This window comes from Pseudorca crassidens, chromosome 2 (genome assembly GCF_039906515.1).
Source record: "Pseudorca crassidens isolate mPseCra1 chromosome 2, mPseCra1.hap1, whole genome shotgun sequence".
Classification (NCBI taxonomy): domain Eukaryota; kingdom Metazoa; phylum Chordata; class Mammalia; order Artiodactyla; family Delphinidae; genus Pseudorca; species Pseudorca crassidens.
The window spans coordinates 19,996,550-20,018,823 of NC_090297.1; the positions used below are offsets into that span (position 1 = coordinate 19,996,550).

At 57.8% G+C, this 22,274-nt stretch overlaps 1 protein-coding gene across 2 annotated transcripts; it reads left to right on the forward strand.

The window, feature by feature from the left end:
- The first annotated feature begins 4,895 nt into the window (after positions 1 to 4,895).
- On the forward strand, positions 4,896 to 21,166 carry SELENON (selenoprotein N). 2 transcript variants are annotated; one of them, XM_067724755.1, is made up of 12 exons: positions 4,896 to 5,114; positions 5,734 to 5,851; positions 9,027 to 9,160; positions 11,873 to 12,085; positions 12,302 to 12,426; positions 12,990 to 13,127; positions 14,718 to 14,799; positions 15,189 to 15,377; positions 15,753 to 15,858; positions 16,956 to 17,068; positions 17,162 to 17,263; positions 18,737 to 21,166. In XM_067724755.1, exons 1-12 carry the CDS (start codon positions 4,932 to 4,934, stop codon positions 18,905 to 18,907), a joined length of 1,674 nt encoding a protein of 557 aa, XP_067580856.1. In that variant the 5' UTR covers positions 4,896 to 4,931; the 3' UTR covers positions 18,908 to 21,166. The 2 variants fall into 2 exon arrangements, with proteins under 2 accessions (XP_067580856.1, XP_067580845.1); XM_067724744.1 differs by lacking the exon at positions 4,896 to 5,114 and having other exon boundaries at positions 5,227 to 5,851.
- The last annotated feature ends 1,108 nt before the right edge of the window (positions 21,167 to 22,274 follow it).

Genomic DNA, 22,274 nt, shown 5'->3' on the forward strand with positions numbered 1-22,274 from the left:
CCCAGAAACCAGAACGGTCTTTTTAAAAATGCTTTACCGGGGACTTCCCTGGTGGCGCAGTGGCTAAGAATCCGCCTGCCAATGCAGGGGACACAGGTTCGAGCCCTGGTCCGGGAAGATCTCACATGCCGCAGAGCAACTAAGCCCGTGTGCCACAACTACTGAGCCCGCGCACCACAACTACTGAAGCCCATGTGCATAGAGCCCATGCTCCACAACAAGAGAAGCCACCGCAGTGAGAAGCACAGGCACCGCAACAAAGAGTAGCCCCCACGCGCTGCAACTAGAGAAAACCCGCACGCAGCAACGAAGACCCTACGCAGCCAAAAATAAATAAATAAAATAAATAAAATTTTTTAAATGCTCTATGGGTTTATAATTTATATGCCATAAAATTCACCCATTTAGAGCAGACAATTCATGCTTTTTAGTATATTCACAGAGTTGTACGACCATCACCATAATCTAATTTTAGAACATTTCATACCCCCGAAAGAAGCGTTGTAGCCCTCAGCCGACACTCCCTGTCCTCTCTCCTCCCCTTCCCCACTCCAGCCCCTTCCCCACTCCAGCCCCTTCCCCACTCCAGCCCCTTCCCCACTCCAGCCCCAGGCAACCACTAATGTACTTTCTGTCTCTGTAGATCTACCCATTCTGGACATTTCACATAAAGGGAATCATACAGTATGTGGTCTCTGTGTCTGGCTTCTTTCATTCCGTTCTTTCATTCAGTATAATGTTTTTGAGGTTTGTTCACACTGTAACACACATCAGCCCTTCAATTCTTTTAATTGAATAATACCCATTGTATGGCTACACCACATTTTGTTTATCCACTCATGAATCGAAATCTGGGTTGTTTCTCTTTTTTGGCTACTAGAAAGGTCTTTTTAAAAACAAATCACATGCCACTCCCCTGCTTAAAACCTTATGATGGTCTCCCATCATATATAAGTGAAACTTGTTGCCATGGCCTGCAAGCTCCTTGATGACATGGCCCCAGCCTCTGTCACCAAGCTTTTCTCCTGTCACTCTCCCAATAACTCACTCTGCCTTCTTCATGTTTCTTGGACACACCAAGCTTGTTTCTACCCCTGGGCTTTTGCCCAGAAGAGGAAGGGGCATCCCAGGCAGGAAGAGGAAACTTGTTTCTTCTTCCCTCTGCCTGGGATGCCCTTTCCTCCGTTCTCCACAGAGCTGGCCTCTTCTTTTCACTCAGGTTGCAATGTAAGTGTTACCTCCTAGCTGAAGTCACCTACCCCCACCTGTGTCACTCTGTAGCACCTTGTTTTACCCCTTCGTGCTCACCATTATCTGAAATTATCTTCTCTGTATGTTCATCACCTCGCTCCTCCTACGAGAATATTTAGCTCCAAGGCAGGAAGTACCCTGTCTGTCTTCTTCGCTACTGTGCTCCTGGGACGTAGCATAGCTGCCGGCACAGAGTAGACACTGAGTTTGTTGAGAGGCCCACGGGGTCCAGACAGGTAAAGCCACTCCTGCAATGGCACCAGAAGCCTCAGTTTTCCCAAGTGACACTTTGCTCCCATTTGGAATGCCGGTCCTATTACTGACTGCCAAGATGTTAGTGCTGGGTCTGAGGCGAATCACCCCTCTGACTCTCCAAGGTCTCAGACGACAGGGGAGAAACACAGAGCCACATGGCTCTCACTACCCCCCAACCTCACTCCCACCCCCACCGGTTTATTATCTCAGTAGAGCTAGTGTAGAAAATCCTAATTTCATCTTACTGCCTGGAGAGTGGCAGAGCCTTCTGCCGGAGAGAGACCCGTTCCTGGCGAGCTAAGCCCAGGAGACAGGAAGCAGAAAAAAAGAGGATGCTTCCAGAAAGCAGGCAGGTGTGGTTGTGTGTGTGAGAGAGAAAGAACCACAGGCAGGGTTTGAGGCAGTGACCCTGCCACCAAGGCTACAGCAAGGCCCGGCCCTCCCTCCTCTTCCAGTGGGCGGGTGGAGTTTGGGGAGTATTTACACCGACCCCCCGGCTCGTGGAAGCGGAACTCCTGTGCCTCGAGGCAGAAGCAGGGACACCGTGGGCAGGGAGCCGCCCTCAGCAGTCTGAAGGTGCCTGGAGGTGCAACGTTCCTCCCTTCTGGTGACTGCATTGTCTCCAGGATGAAGCCCAAGATTTCCACACGCTGGGTGGAGCCCCGCCTGTCTTTCCTGCATCCTCTCCCTTCACACCACCCTCAGTCCCTCTGCCCAGAACCACTGGACTGCGTCCTCACAATTCCATGGACGTGCCCCCAGGCCTTTGCCTCTGTTCTTCCAGTCCCTGGAATGCTCTTCCCAGGGCCCCAGCTGGTGACCTCCTGAACTCAGGCCTGCCTGGACTTCAACTCCGTGAAGCCTCTCCTGACCCCTGCCGACAGTCAGGGGGACCCTCCCCTGCATACATCCCTCTTGCCGGGCACTCACCTCCAGGGAGTCAGCGTATCCCTGGAGGATACTTGTCTAGAAGACCAGACTCCACTTTCCTCTCCGATGGATCCCCAATGCCAGAACAGAGCAAAGAAGACCCTCAATAACAATGTGTTGAATGGGTGAATGAGTGATGCCCCTGCTAACCGGTGAGCTCCTCAAGGACACGGCCAACATGCCACTTACCTTGGTGCAGTTTCCAATTGCTGCTACTACCAAATACCACCCTTGCCCTCTCAGGGGCCAGAGACAAGGTGCCAAAGAGCTCCTGTAGGGCGCTGGCCACAACTGCCCCGCTGGCCCAATCTTTCAAGGCTCTGCCCTGCTGTGCCCTGGCCCTTGGTTTGGAGGCAAGCCCTCCTGGGAACAGAAGGACACCCAGCCCTGCTCCAGTGCCAAGGCCCAGAGCTGACGTCTCCCCAGAGCTGGGTCCCAAGATTGACCCTTTTCCCAGAGGCTCACTGACCTGATTCAAATCCTGCAAGCCCACCCCTGCCCTCCAGAAACCCCTTGAGCTTTGAGACACACGCCCCTCCCAATCTCAGCCACATCTCTCCAGCCCTGGGCCACCGAGACCAGTGGGGTGTCTGTGTCTTTAACAAAAAGCAAGTGTAACAAGTAAAAGTAACCTGGCAAAGAAAACTTCCCTCATTTGTTTTCCAGGGGCCTTGGCTCATCAATCTTCCCGCCTAACCTGCTCTGTGCTCTGTTAGCTTTGCTTCCTGATAGAATGGAATTTGGTTTTCTAATAGCATCTGTCATATGCAAGGTGTCCCCAAACATTAGCGGTAACGAGTTGGAAGTGGCACCGTTGGACGCCTTCGGAAGCCAACGCTAGATGTCAGGCCCTCAATGGGTCCCTTCGAGGATATGGGGCCAGAGCTGGGCACCCCCCCCCCCAACTCTTGGTCCCTGGGAGGCAAATCACCCAAAAGACATGGGAGTGCCCACGATGTGCTGGGTCACGCATGGTCACTGGAAAGGTAGGGCCCTACCCACATGGCACTATCATGGCTGGTTACCCATGAAGGACAGAAGTGGTGGTAGAGACCAGCCCCTCCCCGCACTCAGTCGTTTGGACCATCCCCTGGGAGGCAGCATGGCAAGAGATTTGGACTCAGATAGACCTGAGTGCCAGGGCTAAGGCTCCTCACTTTTATTTGATGATGATGATGATGATGTCCTTGCCTCACAGCTTGCGGGATCTTAGTTCCCCGATCAGGGATCGAACCTGGGCCCCAGCAGTGAAAACGCGGAGTCCTGACCTCTGGATCGCCAGAGAATTCCCAGGCTCCTCAATTTTAAAATGAGACAAACAAATCTCACGTCACTGCGTGGCTTGAGGACAAAATGAGACGGCATGAATCACCCAGCACCAAGGCCAGCACAGAGTGGGTGCTCAGTACCTTTTAAATCCCCCCTGACATCCCAGACCTGGGAGGTGCACGTGCAGCGCCGCTGCTCCCCTGGGCTCGGGGTTCTTGTCTAGAGGATTTGTCAGCTGCTGCCCTCTCGTGGGCAATGCACGCAAAGCCATCCCCGGCCTCCCGGGGCCTTGATATAACGGAAGAGAGGCCCAGTGGAACCAAGGTTTCTGGGGACTTGAAAGAACTTCCTCAGACTCGACTCGCCTCTATTCCCAAGGCCATCCTCCAAGTGTTGTTCTCCGGAAAAACCACTCCTGTGGCCGGGGCAGGTCCCGCAGGGGAGAGCGGGTAACTCACAGCCGGTCTTGCCTTGCGCCTGGGAACCACCACCCCTGCCAACCCGGGTATTTCGTCTTCCCCACAACCCACAGAAGGGCCTCTTTGAAACCTCCTTATAGGCGAGGAAACTTTGGCCCCGCGGGTGAGGGTTTAGGGCCGCACCACCTGTGTTGGCCTTAATCAGGTAGTTCCCATCCCTGATGAACTGGCAGTGGTGGCCTTCCAGCCGGACCATGAAGGGAATAGGGAGGGTTGAACTTCGGAGCTTTTCTGTTTCTAGAGGACTGAAGACCTTTTAGCAAGCAGGTGGGATAAGGGTGGAGAGTGGGGTGCCCGGCGGCCGCTGGAGGACGGCAGTGCCCTTCTCTGGCCTCCCTCACATCTGTCAAGAAAGGTGGACACAGGCCTGGCGGCCCCGGAGCCCCTTCCCAGGGAAAGCTTCGGCTGTGCGGGTCCTCCCCACCCCGGCCCAGCCCCTCCTTCTCCCAGTCCTCCGCCTGGAAGTGCTCCCGGCTCCGCCAGGCAAGATGAGACGCGGAGGCCCGGTTTCGTTTTCGGAGACCAAGTACCAGAAGGAGGCACCGACTGGCAGGAAAAGGCCTGTGGAGCAGGGGTCCCGGCGCCCCCTTACGGACTCGTGCGCCCACTGAACCCGCTGTGCGCCGGACCCCGCGCCCCAGCCCGCCCCGCCCCGGCGCCCAGGCCCGCCCCCTGCCCCGCCCGCGCCCGCGCCGCCGCGGGTCAGCGTCCCCGGCCACCCGTCCGGAGCCGCCGCGAGCCGCCGCCATGGGCCGGGCCCGGCCGGGCGAGTGCGAGCCGTCCAGCCCCGGCCCCGCCGCGCCGCCCGCGGCCCCGCCGCGCCGCACCCGCGCCCTGGCGCTGCTCGGAGCGCTCCTCGCCGCCGCCGCCGCTGCCGCCGCCGCCCGGGCCTTCGCTCGCCACGCCGAGGCCCAGGCGGCCGCGCGGCAGGTCCGAGCCGGCGGGGAGGGCGCGGCGGCCGGGAGACTCGGGTGGGCCGGGGCAGCGGTGGGGCTCGCAGAGGGACCGGGCTCCGAGGGGCGGGGGTCGGGTGGGGGCCGGAGGGCCGGGAAGGCGGCAGGGAAGTGATAGGAAAACGGGGCTCCAGGGGTCGGGCAGACTTGGAAGGACTGATGGGGGAGGTGAGAGGACTGGCCCAGTGTGAGGCAGGAGCTGGGACAGGCTGCAGGGGGACAGTGCAGACAAAGCGTAGAGCAAAGGTGGGACCCGAGCATCTGGACTGGCCGGCAGTGCTGGGACGGTGGGGAGGGGAGACCGGAGAGGACAATGGGTGGACTAAGAGGGTGACACGAGATGGGCGGGATGGGCCCAGATAGAAAGGGGGCACTTAGAGAGTGGACAGTGGATGAAGGCTCAGCGTGAAGCAGGGACCAGGAGGGATGGGAAGGGGGACTGGGGCCCTGGGGCGTGCAGAGGTGGCGTTTGGACAGATGGGCTGGGAGATGGGATGAGAGAACCCAGGAGGATGTGGCGGGAGCAGCTCCCTCCGCCCGTTTGGGATGCCAGTTGGGTGTACAACTGCTCAGCCCAGCCACCTCCTCCCGAGCAGGACTCGGCGCTGAAAGCCCTGGGGACAGAAGGCCTCTTCCTCTTTTCCTCTCTGGACACTGACGGGGACATGTACCTCAGCCCCGAGGAGTTCAAGCCCATTGCTGAGAAGCTGACAGGTACCGGGAGAGGCTGGGGACTAGGCAGGAGGGAGCCGGGGCACCGCCCTGGACTTCTTGGTCTGTGTCTTCTGTGTCTGCCCTGAACAGAAGGGCTGCCTGGAGTAGGGGGAGGATGGTGCGTCCTGGCAGCCCTGGGGTCCTCCCAGCTCTGACACTTTCCGGCTGGTGGTTTGGGCGAGCTGCTTCAACACGGGCACCCACACATACTCGCACACCCAAGCCTGTTCTCCTCACGTGTGACTAAAACTAGTTAACATTCCCTGACCACCTTCTCAGGACCAGACATGGCTTTAAGCGCCTCCTGTGAGTCATCTCTTTAATCATCACAGTGCCTGTGAGACGGACACTGTCCTGATCCTCACGTGCATAGTTTAGGAGACGGAGGCGCAGGAAGGGTCTCCAGCCTGCGCAGGCTGGAAAGGTGCAGAGCCAGGATTAGGGGCCTTCTGTCTTCAGGTCCTGCACCGGCTCATTTGAAGCTTAGAGAAAAATGTCTGCAAAGTGCCCACCATGCAGTAGGTAGTCAATAGACGGGAGCTATTACCATTACTGCTCAATATTAAACTGCTCGGGAGCTGTCAGATTCCTATCCCACCTTGTTACCCATTGTTGCCTGGTTGTAATCAGTGATTTTTATTGTAAAGATGAGGGGCCGAAGCATTCTAATGAATTATAAAATGCCTCTCTCACTGCTCCATCACCACCCTAACCTCTGTGTCCATATCTTGGGATGTTTCTTGAACTTATGAACTTGGGCATCTACTTGTTACCCAAATTGCCTGGTGTAAGTAGGTCAATAGATGGGAAAGACTAGAAAGAGACACGGGCTGCTCTCAGGCAGGTAAGCGCCAAAGGACCGTGATGGGCTTTCTGTGTCTCAGGATGGGTCAGGTAGGTCAGCCACGTGCTGACCCGCTGGCCTTTGGTCACTGCCGGAGGAGGAGGGTCAGATGAAAAATGCTAATTTGCTGGAGCGGTGTGTCAGTGCCTCCCAGGGGCAGTCAGTACTGTCATGAAAGCAGATGGGCAGATACACAGCTCAGCCCTGTGTGGATTTGCTTTGACTTCTTATTTTGCACACACTTCTCCGAGCAGCCACACAGCCACCTCCTTGTCCTTTTTTATGGCCAGAGAGTAAGAGTTCCCTCACGATGACGTGTTGGCCAAGCTTGCTGGGCTTGCGGGTGCTTTTAATTTTTTCACGCAAATCTTTTTCTCCATCAGGGGGAAAAGAGTTTCTCCATCAGGGGGAAAAGAGTCTCTCCCTCAGTTACCTCCTAGGCCACTGTGAGTGCAAAACGGGACCAAGTTTCTGGGAGAACAAAAAACAAAACCAGAGAAACACCAAATCTAAGCAGGAAGTAGAGGCAAAGAGTCCTCTCTAGTTGGTACAGTTGTGTGCGTTTAACTTTCTGCTTTATACCTTAAAAGTTTTACAAGTTGTCAGTAGTAAGCAAATTTTACTTGTAAGTCAGGAAATAAACCTTTTTATTAAAAAACCAAAGAGCCATAAAATGCTGGGCGTCATTCATAATTACCTGTGACAACAGTTACGTAATTGGGTAAGCAAGCCAGCCGGTATAACGCTGCACATTCCCGTTGTTCCCTTCCCCGGAGGTTTCCAGGTTGCTGTTCTGAAATTTTGTTGCCTTGACTTACAAATGCAGAAGTAGCCATGGTTCTTAAGAACAGGGCTTTGCATCAGGAGCCACTGGGGAGCGTTCATCGGGAGCACGTTTTCCAGATTCTAGCCCCTGAAGACTCTGACTCAGTAGGTCTGAGGGGGCTCCTGGGCATCGGTAGTTTAAAAAGGCATCCTGGTGATTCTGATGCTTCCTGGTTAAGAATGCACCCATTTTAATGCACCCATTCAGTCTGTCAGTCCAGCCTGTCAACAAATGCCAGGCGTGGTCTCTACCAGCAAGAGAGCAGTTGTAACAGGACCCACCCATGCTTCGTCCCATTATCTGTGTCGTGGGACCCTGCCCTGCTGTTAGGCACCCCTTCTGCAGTAGGCATCATGCCTCCCTTAAAGCCTTCATCGTGACTCCCTCCACCCTTGAAAGACTACAGACTTGGCAGGTCTCTGAGCAGGAAGAGATCTGACAAATCAAGTTCAGCCACTGCCAGTCCAGCCCCTCGTACTGATGGGGAAATGGGCCACCCAGGAAACAGGGAGAAGCAGGTGTCCTCACTTCTGGACCAGTGCTCTTTCTGGGACACCAAAGATGACCTGATTCCACGTCCCCTGACCTCTCTGAGCAGCCTTTGCTCTCCATGAGACCCTCATGACGGGACAGGCACGGGAGCGTGGGCTCCATCTCTAATGTGGGAAAACCGGAGAGGATGAGTGATTTGCCCCAAATTGTCCAGGAAATGGAGCCAACCTCACCCCCGAGCTGGGCTGAGGGAAGGGGGACAGTGAGAATGGCCTTTCTGCAGCCAGCTTGGCCTGGTGGAAAGAGCACACATTAGAGTCAGAATTAGGTTTGAGCCCTAGCCCTGTGGATCCCCAACCATGAAACCACCGGTAATAGCAATACAGCTGACATTTATTATGGGTTTACTCTGTACCAGGCCTGGATTATCTCATTTAATCCTCATAACAAGCCACTGGGCCGACCATCACACAAGCTGGTGAGGAGTGGGGCTAGGATTTGAACCCAGGTCGTCTGGTTCCTAAGCCTTTGAGGAAACTTTTGAGATCTTAATGCCCCCGCAAGAAGATTGTGGTTGATCGTAGGTTTAGAGTAAAACAGGCCTGGATTTGAATCCTGATTCACACACTACCTAGCTGTGTGTCCTTGGGGAAGTGACTTCACCTCTCTGAGCCCCCAGTTTCTCATTTGTAAAATGGAATTGATAATACTGCCTTCACAGGGTTACTGTGAAACTAAAATGTGATATACATTGGAGAAAATGTGTATGTGTGATATACCATGTGGTATACATATGTACACATTATATATCATACATATACAATTTGTGTATGTTTGATAAACGATGTGATCTATATTGTTACTTTGTTGATTGTTACCTGTTACAGCCCCACCCCCACCCCCATCCCTGCCAGGCCCGGCTCCCTTAATCACTGGCCAGTGTGGACATCCTGAGAGAAGTGAGGCCCTGCCATCTAAGGCAGGACCCCTCTCCAGCGACCTGTATCTCACAGGGTCAACTCCTTCGGCCAGCTATGAGGAGGAGGATCTGCCCCCTGACCCCAGCGAGGAGACACTCACCATAGAAGCCCGTTTCCAGCCTCTGCTGCCAGAGTCCATGACCAAGAGCAAAGATGGGTTCCTAGGGGTAAGTTGGGGCAGGGGGTCCCCCACAGGCGGAACCAGAGACAGAGGGACCATCTGTGTGCGCTCACCTCCTGAGAATGGGTCTGTGCTCTGCTCATCTTTCCTTCTTTCTGTCTTTCCTCCCATCTTTTATCAGCACCCTCTGTGCACCCAGTGCGCCAGGCCCTGGGGGTCTAGAAGTGGGTGCGATGCTGTCCCTGCTGTCCAGGCACACAGTCTGGTAGGGGAGGTAGGAGGGATAGGCATGAGCCTCTGACCCAGAGTGGGGATCTGGGTGGCCTCCTGGAGGGAATGACATTTGACAGTGACTGCAGGGGACGAGGCCTCAGCCCGCTGTCAGCAGGGGTGGGAGAAGGATCCGGCTGGAGGAAACAGCAAGTGCAGAGACCGAGCGGATGCAGCCGCAGCCCTTGTAATCATTACTTGCTGCAAGTCAGTCTTTCCCCCCAGGCTGTGAGTTTCCTCAGGGCAAGGCCGGTGACTCACACATTTGTGCCTCCCCAGGCCCCTAGCACAGTGCCTGGAGCCTGACAGGTGCTCCATTGAGCCCCGATGAACCCGGACCTGAGGTTCAACCCCTGGCAACGGCTGTAGGGTGGGGATGACCCTGACAGTGCCATCCTAACCCGCCCTGTGGTTAGGACCCGAGGCCCTGTGGACAGGGTCTCAATCCCTCCCAGGCCCTGCCCGCCTTTCCCGCTGTCTCCCCTGCGCTCTCCTCTCAGCTTTGCGCTACTCCAGATGTCTGGGCTTTCTTCCAGCTGAGAGCCTTCTCATATGCTGGTCCCTCAGCCAGGAACAACCTTCCCTCTTTGCCTCACTCACAGCCCCTCAGCTTTTACAGCTCAGCTGAACTGTCATTTCAGCAGGAGATGCCAGGCAGGCCACTGAGGGCAGAGAGAAGGGGTGGCTGGACCCAGGGCACGGGGGACACGTGCGGGGGCATCCTGGTCAGTGGGGCTGGAAGAGAAGTTGCCAGATGGCAAAGGGCCTCAGCTGCCTAACTTTGGCCTCCGTTCTGCAGCAGCAAAATACCATAGCAGATTTTGAAAGAGGAGAATTCTCTCATCAGATCTGGGCTCTCCAAACTGGCAGCTGGGGAGAAAAGGGAGGCAAGAAGACCAGTTCCCAGGAGGGAGGGGGAGACAGGTGGGGGGAGGCCATGGTGATGGAGAGGAAAGGCAGCCCGGGGGATGCTGGGAAAGGAAGAAAGGTAGGGTGTGGCTACTAATGGAAAGGGAGGGAGGGGGAGTTGAGGTGACTCGGGCTTCTGGCTGGTGGCCAGGTGCATGGGGCCCATTGCCCGATGGGGGTTGGAGGTCTGGTAGGGAGGGTATGAGGTCAGTTTGGACTGTTGAAGTTGAGTTCCCTGAGAGATGTCCAGGGGGAGAGTCCAGTAAGATCTGGGTGGAGAAAGGTCTGGCATTGATGGGCTGAAGTGATGTCTGAGCAGATGAGTCCCTCCTACAGGGCAGAGAGAACAGGGTGGGGCAGGTGCAGGGGGCCCACCTGCACGTACAGGGGAGATGGGTCCGGAGCAGCACCCCAGCCCTGCGTCCCTAGCTCAGCCCCCTATTGTGGGCCGCTCCGCTAGGAGCTTGCCAGCCTGTGAACAGGACGCAGCAGGCGGGCAGGCTCTGCCTGGCCCCGCAAGCCAGCCCCGCTTTGAGAACTTGCCTGTGAAACCCCTCTCCTCCCACCTCAGCTTCCCACTGAGCCCGGGTCCCATCACCAGGGAGGTCAAAGGTGGGGCAGCTCCCTGGTGGCTGAGCACCCTGAGGGGTGCCAGGCACTCACTGTCCTGGCGGCCACTGATGGTGGCCCAGAAAGGCAGGGAGGAGCTACTGAAGGTGCAGCTTTGACCAGGGGACCTGCATGCCCCAAGGTTCCGCCTCTGCTCCAGGCAGATGTGCAGAGAGGCCTGCAGAGCGTCTGACCCTCATTCTCTCCCACCCTTCAGCTCAGCAGCTAGCAGTGGGGTGGATTACTGATGAGGAAATGGCTCAGGGAAGGCCTTTTGCCAGGGGTGCCCAGCCAGCGTGGCCCAGGCTATAATTGAAGCAGGGTGCTCTCTGGGGGTGCCCTTCCTTCCCCTTCTCTGTGGTCTCATCCTGCTCTTGGCCCTAGAGGTTTCACCCAAAGGTGGCTGCCACCTCCCTCCGCAGACTTAACTCCAAACCTAAACTCTGACTCGTCAGCGGGACATTAGCTGCAGGGAGGAGACTTGGTGGGGGGATTAGAGAGCAGAAAGCAAGGCCAGTGGGCGGGGAGAAGAAGCCCAGGGCAGGGCGGGGCACCCAGGGTTGGTCTGCTGGCAGACCAGACAAGAGGCAGGCAGGACTGTGTGAGGCCCGGGACCTGGGCTTGGAGAGGGAGGGAAGAGGCCGTGAGAAGCCCCCTCACAGAGCCCCCTGTTCCAGTCCTGGGGGGCCCCTCCAGCTGCCTCTGCTCCCCTGCCCTCGAGCGAGCTGTTCCGGCCTGGGCTGGACCTGAGGGGCCGCAGGGGCACGGCTTCTCTGGGCAAGGGGCCGGGGAAGGTGAGATGAGCCTCAGCTCTGGCAGGAGAGTGCCAGGCTCGTGGCCGTGAGCAGGCAGGAGCCTCCCGGGTCCCTCTGCTTCCTGGGCTTGTGGGTTGGCTCAGGGCTCGAGGAGACCTCCGCACACGCCTGGGACGTTCTCAGTGCCCCAGAGCTTCGACTTTCCTCTGCCCCAGGTCTCCCGCCTGGCCCTGTCCGGCCTCCGCAACTGGACGACCGCAGCCTCGCCAAGCGCGGTGTTTGCCGCCCGCCACTTCCGGCCCTTTCTTCCCCCTCGGGGCCACGCGGAGCTAGGCGAGCCCTGGTGGATCATCCCCAGTGAGCTGAGCGTCTTCACCGGCTATCTGTCCAACAACCGCTTCTACCCACCGCCCCCCAAGGGCAAGGAGGTGAGGGTAGCCCGTGGCAAGCCCCGGGGCCCTGCCCCCCAGCCCCAGCACGGCCCCTCCCCATCGGCAGCTGGACCCCCGGGGCCACGCCTACCCCACCTGCTCTCTGGCCTGCCTCTGGCCCCGCCCCCACCTGGGCCCCAGGTCCAGAGCTGACCCTCACCCAGGGGAGCTGGGCCCAGCAAGCCAGCCCAGGTCCCACTGCCCTCCCCCCAGGTCATCATCCACCGGCTCCTGAGCATGTTCCACCCTCGGCCCTTCGTGAAGACCCGCTTTGCCCCTCAGGGGGCCGTCGCCTGCCTGACCGCCACCAGCGACTTCTACTACACCGTGATGTTCCGGTGAGGGGTCCTGGCAGCCCCATCCTTGCCTCCCACCTGGGCCTGGGACTCCAGGGAAGCACAGATGGGTTGAGCACCAGGAGGCAGGGCCTGACTCAAAGCCCCCAGCTCCACCACTTACCACCCTGTGGTCCCGGGCAAGCAGCCTTGGCTCTCTGAGCCTCACTTTCCTCATTGTGCATCAGGGCGGTGGTGACTTCCTCCAGGAGGAAGAGAAAAGGTGTTGAATGTGCTTAGCATGGGGTTGTTGGCCATGATTGTCATCCACACAGAAGGGGGTGCGTAAGAGCTGTGACACCAGGCCACACACGCCCTGGAGGGCTCAGAGGAGACTTGGGCAAGGCTTCCGGGGAAGGCAGCACGTGAACTGGGCCCTGAAGGATGGGCAGCACTTGGAGGGCGTCCCTTCTGCCTGCCCCACACACGTCTTCCTCCCCCGTCCAGCCCTTTGCCCTGCACAGAGTCTGGCCAAGAGTTCCAGGCTTTGGGGCAGAAGTGAGAGGGCAGGTGGGCAGGCTCTGCTCAGCAGGGAACCTGCTCCCAGCCGGGCCCTTTCCCTCCAGCATCCACGCGGAGTTCCAGCTCAGCGAGCCGCCCGACTTCCCCTTCTGGTTCTCACCCGGCCAGTTCACGGGCCACATCATCCTCTCCAAAGACGCCACCCACGTCCGTGACTTCCGGCTCTTCGTGCCCAACCACAGGTGAGAGCCTTGGCCCCGGCCCCGGCACCCTGCTCCTGTTTGCCCCCCACCAGCTCCAGGAGCTCAGATGCAGGGGCCCAGAGGCCCCCGCAGTCTCTCCCCAGAGCTACTTCTCTTGGGAGGGGCCTAGAGCTGACCCAGGAGGAGGTAGCTTGAGGTGGGCTGAAGGGGGTCATTCCATCGTCTGATGGGTGCGTCCCAGGTGCTCTGTGGGCCTGGCCTCCCAGCTCAGTGCTGGGACCCAACGCAGCGGCCGACAGCCCCTCCCTGAAGATGGAACTGCCCCCCACACCCGCCCCATACTGTTGACAGACCTCCAACAGACCCGTAACCACAGCCTGCTCACGCCACCCTAGGCGAAGGCCAGCAGGTGGGGAGGGACCCAGCTGGTCAGGGTCCAGGAAGGCCTCCCAAAGGAAGGGACGTCTATGCAGCGACCTGGGGGCTGAGGAAAGTTTAGCCAGGCAGAGGGAAGGGCACATACAAAGGCCTAAGCAGCAGGCCCTCCACGCCTGCAGTTGCTACCACAGACCCTGGGGGGCCAGGGGGCGGCTCCTGGGAGGGCTCAATGCCAGTCACCTGCCTGCTTGCCTGCCTGACCGCTCAGGGGCGGCCTCTTGGCAGGGAAGCAGGGGACGCAGAGAGTCTTTCCAGATTCCTCCCTGATAGCACGCAGCCGCTTAGTGAACCTGAGTGACTCTGTGCAGGGACAAGACCTGGGCTGAGAGATGAGGGGCCCAGAGCGAAGTCTCAGCCGTGGCACCCGTGGCTGTGGGCAAGGCCCTGGACCCCTCCAGGCCTCAGTTTCCTCATCTGCTAGATGGGAGGCTGGCTCCTGGCCAGGAGTGAGGGGGTCATTGGGACAGCCTGGGAAGAGAAAGTTGCCCCCAGGACCAGGAGCGGTTTCCTCTCAGTCCCCCGAGGGAGGGAGCATCCTGGGCCCACGGGGAAAATGAGGAGGAAGGACGAGCTCTCCTCCTCCTTCCTCGCTCATCGGGCAAGCCCCTGTGCTGCAGGGGCTCAGCCCAGGGTTGGAGGTGGGGTCCTGGACTGAATGAAACAGAAGGAGGGGGCAACTGCTCCTGGGCCTGTGTCTCAGGTCTAGACCACGAGACCGCTGACCGGCTCTGAGGGCACCCAGCTCACCCTGACTGCTTCACCTGCCCAAGGTGGTTGGTTGTCTGTCCTGGGGCGCCCCCATGTGGCGGATCTGCAGGTTGCACATGCTCAGGCCAGACTTCCCGCTGGGGGAGGCACTGATGAGTGCTGCCTCAAAGAGTCATGGATCGTGGACAGTGCATGAGCCATGGGTATGGAAGCCCTTCGTGAACTGTAAAGGGCTGGGCCAGTGGAGGGTGGTATGGTCACAGTGCCTTCCAAAGAGGCGGCCTGGGGAGAGGAAAGGGCCCAGGCTCTGCCGTCAGAACTTCAGTGGCTCTGGGACCTTGGGTTCACCCTGCCAAGTCTCAGCATCCTCATCTATAAAATAGGGTCAGCTGCATGCTTTCAGTGAGATAAAGTCCGACATCTGGTTAATGGGCCTTGATGACGGTGGTGTTCTGCCCTGGCCACCCTCTCGCCTGTCCCCAGGTCTCTGAATGTGGACATGGAGTGGCTGTACGGGGCCAGCGAGAGCAGCAACATGGAGGTGGACATTGGCTACATACCCCAGGTGAGTGCACAGGGGGTCCCTACCCAGGTAGGAAGGTGGGGCTCAGCCTGGCTGCAGGGAGGCCCAGCTGGCTAGGAGCCTTGGGGCAGTGAAAGACAGAGTTCCTGCAGGCTGAAGCCACTGTCCCCAAAGCAGGATCCTAGGAAGCCACCTGTTCTTCCTAGCCAGCATCTGCCATGGGTCCTCAGATGGCTTCACACTGGCTGGACACTGGCTCTGTCCTGGACTCACTGCACAGCCTTGACCAGGCCCTTCCCTTCCCTGGGCCTGTCTCCCCACCTCTGCAATGAGTGGCGTATCTTTGAGGGTCTCTCGGGGCCCCTGGAGGACTCAGGCCCCTCGCTGAGACGTCCCTCAGTGACATCATCCCTCACTGACCTCTGGCCTAGATGGAGCTGGAGGCCACGGGCCCCTCAGTGCCCTCTGTGATCCTGGACGAGGATGGCAACATGATCGACAGCCGCCTGCCCTCAGGGGAGCCCCTCCAGTTTGTGTTTGAGGAGATCACGTGGCAGCAGGAGCTGAGCTGGGAGGAGGCCGCCCGGCGCCTGGAGGTGGCCATGTACCCCTTCAAGAAGGTGAGGCCAGACGGGGTAAGGGGCGGGGTTGGGATCCCTGGGGCTGGGTCCGGAGCTGTGGGAGCAGCGGGTGGGCACTGGGCGTGGGATGCCGTGCAGGGCTTGCTGCTGAGGCTGCCTCCCTGTGGGGCCCAGCCTGGGCCGGGGAGCCTCCCCTTTGCCCTTTAGAACTTGGAGGAGGCATCCCCTGGCTCAGCATCACCCCTTCACACAGACACACAGACACACACAGACACACACTGCAAACATACATGCATATGTACACACACACGTATATACACTACAGACACACACTACATGCACATCACACACTCAGCCCCTGAATGGGACCCTGGCGGCACACGATAGCTTCTCTCTGTCTCGACTTGGGCCCAGGTCACCTACCTGCCGTTCACCAAGGCCTTTGAGCGAGCCAAGGCCGAGAACAAGCTGGTGCACTCAGTCCTGCTGTGGGGGGCCCTGGACGACCAGTCCTGCTGAGGTGAGGGAGACCCTTCCAGTCTGAGGGGAGAAAGGGGGGCAGACTTCATACCTTGTGGGTGCAGGAGGCCCTGAGACCAATGGCGCTCTCCTGTGTCAGTATGAGGGACTCAGGGACGACATGGGGTGGGGTGTGGGGTGAGGGCTCGCAGGCTTCTGCGCTAAGCCCAGAGGAAGCTGCTGGACACAATAGAAAGAGCCCAGCTCAGCCATTTTCAGCCTGGAGACCTTGGCCAAGTAACTCCTTCCCTGAGCCTCAGTTTTCTTAGCAGTAAGAGGGTAATGTACTTACCTCCCAGAGTTGTGAAAACAGACGTGAAAGTGCCTGTACTCTGTGCAGTGTTTCACACGAGTGAGAGAAGGTAGTGCCAGAGCCTGGGCTGCATTCACTTATTCAGAAAATTCAACGAAGACCCACTGGTGCAAAGTTCTTTGGGTGCCTGACATTGGGTACAAAGATGAGCAAACGATGGCCCTGCCCACATGCAGCCAATCGACAAACATCCTGGGCACCTCCCGTGCCGAGCCATAGGCTAGGTGTTGGGCACCTTGCACTGAGGAAGTCAGAATCAGCCCCAGTTCTCAGGGAGCACACAGTGTGTGCAGAAGGCAGACGGTGAATGAACAAGTACAAGCGTGGTGAATTTACACAAGGCATGGTCCTGAGTGGCACAAGAGTGTGTAACGGGGGGTGGCGGGGTCAGGGGAGGCTTCTTTAGAGAAAGTGACATATAACCTGAGACTTCGAAGGATAAGGAGGATGAGTTTTCCAAGTGACAGAGGAAGTGTTTTAGGTAGAAGAATTGTCTGTGCAAAGGCCCTGGGACACAGGTTAGTGGATTTAAGAAGCTGTCACTGTCGAGAAGCCCCTGGGCCAGGCAGACCCCCAGCCAAGTCTCAGCCCAGGATGCCAGTATGTTACTGAAGTTAGTTACAGCTGCCATTTATTCCTCACCTCCTCTGTGGTAGATGCTTTGAATCTGTTTTTTCACCTGGCTGCACTGACCGTTCTACAGTTGATGAGGTTTACTGCTGGTAGAAAACCCAGTGAGACATGCAGGGTGCCTCACCCACCTGGCCTTCCCTCTCCCGGAACAGGTTCAGGGCGGACTCTCCGGGAAACTGTCCTGGAAAGTTCGCCCATCCTCACCCTCCTCAACGAGAGCTTCATCAGCACCTGGTCCCTAGTGAAGGAACTGGAGGACCTGCAGGTGAGTGGCAGGCGGGCAGGAAGAGCCCCATGGCAGCCCCTGGGACAGTGCTGGGAGCCGAGGTGTCAGGAGTGTGCCCAACTGTCCCCATAGAACAACCAGGAGAACCCATCCCACCAGAAGCTGGCCAGCCTGCACCTGGAGAAGTACAGCTTCCCCGTGGAGATGATGATCTGCCTGCCCAATGGCACCGTGGTAGGTCCCCCACCACTCATCCCTGGCCCCGGGCCAGGCACCACGGGGCAGAGGAAGTGGCAAACAAGGGGCACGGCTTACAGACCTCATCAGGCTCCAGGTCTGGCTCTACCACTTCCTGGCTGGTGTCTTAGCCAGTCCGAGCCTCAGTTATCCCCTGATGTCCCCTCGGCCTGCCTCGTGCAGGTGTCGGGACGCTCCCTCAGAAAGGGAACCTCAACAGCACTTTGGGCACCTGGCAGCAGTGGGCATGGTCTAGCAGCAGAGCGGACAGGAACGTGACCTGGAAGGGAAGGCTCACCTCAGACCATTGCAGCCAGTCCTGGGATGGAAGGGAGGGAGGGACGGACAGGCCTCGTGACAGGCAGAGAGGACCTGGGGACGCCCCAGGCTGAGCCAGGCTTCAAGACCCTCTCTCTCCCTAAGGGCCCCTTACACAGCATTCACGTCGTTGCGTTGGGTTCTCACGGGAGCTTTGGGAGATAGATGAGCACGAATGCTGATCTCACAAACAAGGAAACTGAGGCTCAGAAAGGTTCAGAGACTTGGCAAAAGCTGCATAATTAAGAAGTACAGCTGCCGGGAATTCCCTGCGGTCCAGCGGTTAAGACTTGGCGCCTTCACTGCTGCGGGCCTGGGTTCAGTCCCTGGTGGGGGAATTAAGATTCCACAAGCCGTGTAGCGCAGCCAAAAAAAAAAAAGAAAGAAAGAAAGAAAAAAAAAGAAATGGAGCTGACTTTCCAAACACGCGCCCGCCTGTGAGCCTCAGCGTCACCCGCTCTTCTGAGCAGAGCTGCCCCTTATCCTTTAAGTCCCAAGGGGTGGTCAGTGTGGGACTGAGGGATGGAAGCGGTGGGGAGCAGTGCAGGAGCAAGAGCTGGGGCTGGCCTGGAATGGGGGCGTCCGGTGAGGGCTTGGTGGCGAGGAGGAGGGTGCCAGCCAAGGGCCTTCTGTCTGAAGTTCAGAAGAGGAAAGGTCCGGGGGAGCCGGCCAGCTCGCACCCGTCCACAGGCGCCCATTGTGGTGGACTTGGCCCAGCCAGGGGTGGCGAAGCTGGGCGGACAGGACTCTGCCTGGGCTGCGGGTGGCCTGTGCTCTCCCACCCGCTCGATTTGTTTGTTCGTTTACCGGGCACCTGCCCTTAAGGTGCCCCTACCTGGAACGGGAGGCAGATGGGGACACAGGCGTGTGGGCGTTTCGACAGAAGTGAGTGCGCAGTTCAGGGCTTCTGGGAACAGAGGAGAGAGGTCATGGGGCGCGGAGGCAGGGTAGGGAAAGGTGATGCCGGAAGGCATTAGGTTTCACCTGGTGGGCGAAGTGTGGAGCCCTGGAGTCAGAGGGCCCTGTGAGCAGAGGAGGAGGGGGAACGGGTAGCCCCTGCCGTCCGCCATCAGCCTCAGCGAGAACAGTTGAGGCCGCGGGGGCACTGAGCCCGGCTGGGCCCCCGCTCTCCTCACCCCACCCTTCTCCCAGGTCCACCACATCAACGCCAACTACTTCTTGGACATCACCTCTGTGAAGCCTGAGGACATCGAGAACAATGTCTTCAGCTTCTCATCCACCTTTGAAGACCCGTCCACAGCCACCTACATGCAGTTCCTGAAGGAGGGCCTCCGGCGCGGCCTGCCCCTCCTCCAGGCCTAGTGCGCCTGCTGGGCAGTGAAAAGCCTACTGGACGGGGAGCTGGACAGGCCCCTCTGCCCCGGAGCCAGAGCAGCCCTCGCACATTTCACCTTCCACCTCTCAGGCTGCCCGTGGGGTGCGGCCATCCGAGCTTTGCCTCAGTGAAGGGGGGACAGGGGGTCCTTGGCTGACCAGGTGGATGAACCTCGAGCTCCAGCTGCCACCATCAGCCTTTTACTACCCACCTGGCTCCGGAAGCCGCTTGGGACCCCAGAAGAGGGCCCGGGGTCATCTCCCTGGACCTCACTCACTCAGGCACATAGTCCCGGCCCTTGCAGGGCGAGTAGTAGGGAAGAGTGGGTGCTAGGAAGACAGGGCCACCCCTCTCCTTACCTCACCCCGTCCCAAAGGAAACATCAAGAAGCCCTGGCCTGAGGGTGTGGGCAGGCTGCCAGGGAAGCGCTCCTGTTTCTCTGGCGCCTTCTTCCTCGCATAGCCCTGACCTCCTGTGCTTGGTGTCCCCAGTGGAGTCAGTCTCAGCTGGAGACAGCCTTCTGGAAGCTCTGGGTAGGACCCTCCTTCAGAAGCGGAAATCGTACTGTACCCCTGCTGCTCCCCAGACCACTCCATCCAGCCTAACAAGAGGACCCCCCCGCCTATTTCAGGACTTACTGGAAGCCAGCTCTCTAGGGAGGTTTACCACGAAGTAAGCTTCTGCCCTTGGCAAGGAGTCCGCTGAGGCCCAGGGCCATGGCACCCCTACCGCCTACCCCAGCACAGGCCACGGCGGGACTGCAGGAGCCAGCGTCCCTGTAACACCTCCTGCCCCTCAGACCTCCGCTCCACGGAAGTGTATCCCAGTCAGAGAACACAGCGTCCCCCAGAGCTGGCACTGTCCCAGCCATCAGGCAGCCCAGACCAGCCCGTCCACCACTGGGTGGCCACTGACTCTCCTTGGCCTCTCTTAGGGCCTTGGTCCACATCCTGAGCCACTGACCACGGCCAGTCTCTTTTTTATACACGCAGGAAAAGTGTTTTTATGTGAACTTTCTCACAGTTTATATGTATTTTTGATAGCCCCGGCACTGAGGAGAAAGGAGGGGGCAGTGGTACCCCCCAGCAACTGCCCCATGATGGCTGGATCTGAAAGCCTAGGTGGATCCAGCTTGATGTCTTTGCAGTTGCTGCTGTGGGAAGAAACACCCCTCTCTTCCTTCTCCTCTTCCAACTGTTTAAAAATAGTCCTCAGAGGGTCAGTATACCCCCTGCTCTATCCTTGTCCTCTGCTCAGGCCCGTGAGGGGCCCTTGGGCTTTCCTAAAGCCCCCTCCGCCGCCCACCCCTGCCCTCGCTTATGCCCCCTCCGCCACCCCACAGGGGGACTCCCTCCTGATCCTGGAAGAGGAAGGCAGGCAAACATTTCCTCAGATGCGCTCCCAGGCCTCCCACCTGTCACTGGAGTTCCACACTGAGTCTTCCTCACAGACTGTCATGTTCTCAGTGTTGTATCAAGTATTGTAATAATGGCCAGTTACCAAGAGCTTTCTCTACCTAAAGCACTTGGTTAAGGTCACGTGCATTTCCTCATTTAATCCTCACAACAGACGTGAGGCAGATATTAACCATTCCCATTTTGCAGATGAAGGAATTGGGTCTCAGGAAAGTGAAGTGACTTGCCCGAGGTCACTCAGTGGTAGGGTTGAGATTCAGCCTGTGTCTTGATGTTGGAGTGTTTTGTCTTGCACTACACATGCCATCCCCCACCCCGTCCCCTCTCTCCCGTGTCTGTTTTCACTGAGGTGAGAAACAAAGCCTTTCAAACCAGAATGTCTTATTCCTCTCTGTTCTCCAGAGCAAATGAGGCGTGAGCCAACAAGCTCAGCCCAGTTCTTTGTGTCCCTTCTGGAAGGCGGTGCTTCCATGCGGCTTACAGGGAGGGAGGGCACCGAGCCTGTCTCAGTGCTTCCAGGCACGGGTGGCAGTAGCCCGTCCCATGAGCCACCCAGTGTCAGCAGGCTCAGCCCTCCCACCTAGCAGGCTTTTCCCCTCACTCTGGTCTGGGAAGGCCGGCAGCGTGATGAGCGACCCGTACCCTGTGAAAGGTGAAGCATGCTTGGGCTTTCTGCATCCTCACCTGATGCCTCTGCCTCACCCCCCACCTGAGCCCTGAGGCTCATGGTGGGGGAGGGCCCCAGCTGCCCTCTTTTGTCACCCCTCTGCCACTTCCCTCCCCTGTCCCCAATGTGTCCTATAATAAAATTGGAGATTAGGGTGGTTCTAAGTGCCTTTCCTTTGAGCTGGATGTTCAGTTCTGTCCTCGGTCTCATTCCTCTGCCGGGATTGGCTTGGCAGGTGGGCAAGGGAGCATGGCTGGAATGCCTTTGGGGACTATCTTATTTGTCACCAGAAGGCTTGAGTGATTTGCTTAAAATAAATTTGTGATAGACCTAGAGGAAGAACTTACTATTTTTAGAATGTGGTGCTCTGTGTTGAGAAAGATTCTGAATTTAAACCCATCATCTTAGAAGCAGGGCATGAGACAGGCATTAGGTAAATTTCTTTGAGGGTGTGAACTTCAGGAAAAACCTGTAAAAGAAGGATTGAAGCAGAAGGGGGAAAGGAAGAACCTTGAGCAGGGGTAGAGTCTCAAAGCCAAGCCTTGGCCAGATCGCAGGAGCAGGGCTCTAGAGCACAAACCACACTGCCAAGTTGAACTGGCCTCTTGTACCCTGTATCAGTCAGTGCTTTAGTGGGTAGGGTAACTACCCACTAAACTACCCAGGTTAGGGCTTCCATTCTGAGAATGGGGCAGCTGTGAGTAGCCAACACAGCTGCTGGGGGATGGATTCACAGGTTGGGTAAAAGGGATCTTTGGGGAGAACCAAGGAAAGGCAACTAGAGTGGATTTGCAAGATCTGCCATTGCCCAGGATGGGAAAGCAATGATTAAAGCAACAATTTGTCATCGTGGAAAGAGGGCTGGACCTGAAAGTCCAATTTCATCATTTGAAATATGGTGGGGATCAGGGTGGACACAGTCTCTGACTAGGACCAGCTACATAGTTTGCAGGATCCAGTGCAAAATGAAAATGCAGGGCCCTGTTGAAGAAAACTGTTTTGTTAATTTCAAGAGGTCAACAACAGGGCATTAAAGCGAGAACGAGTCAGTCTGAGCATGAGGCCTGTGTGACTGCACAGGTTCTCCCTGCCATGAAGCCCATCCATCCCTGGCAGCTAGGACTTGCAAGCTTTGAGCCCGAAAAACTGCAGCCTGGGAGCCAGGCACAGCCACGTGCTGAAGTCAGAGGAGGGCATGTGACCCAGGCCTGGATGCCGTGGAGACAGGACCCTGGAGGTTTGAGCACGAAGAGGGAGTGGGTGAGTGAGACT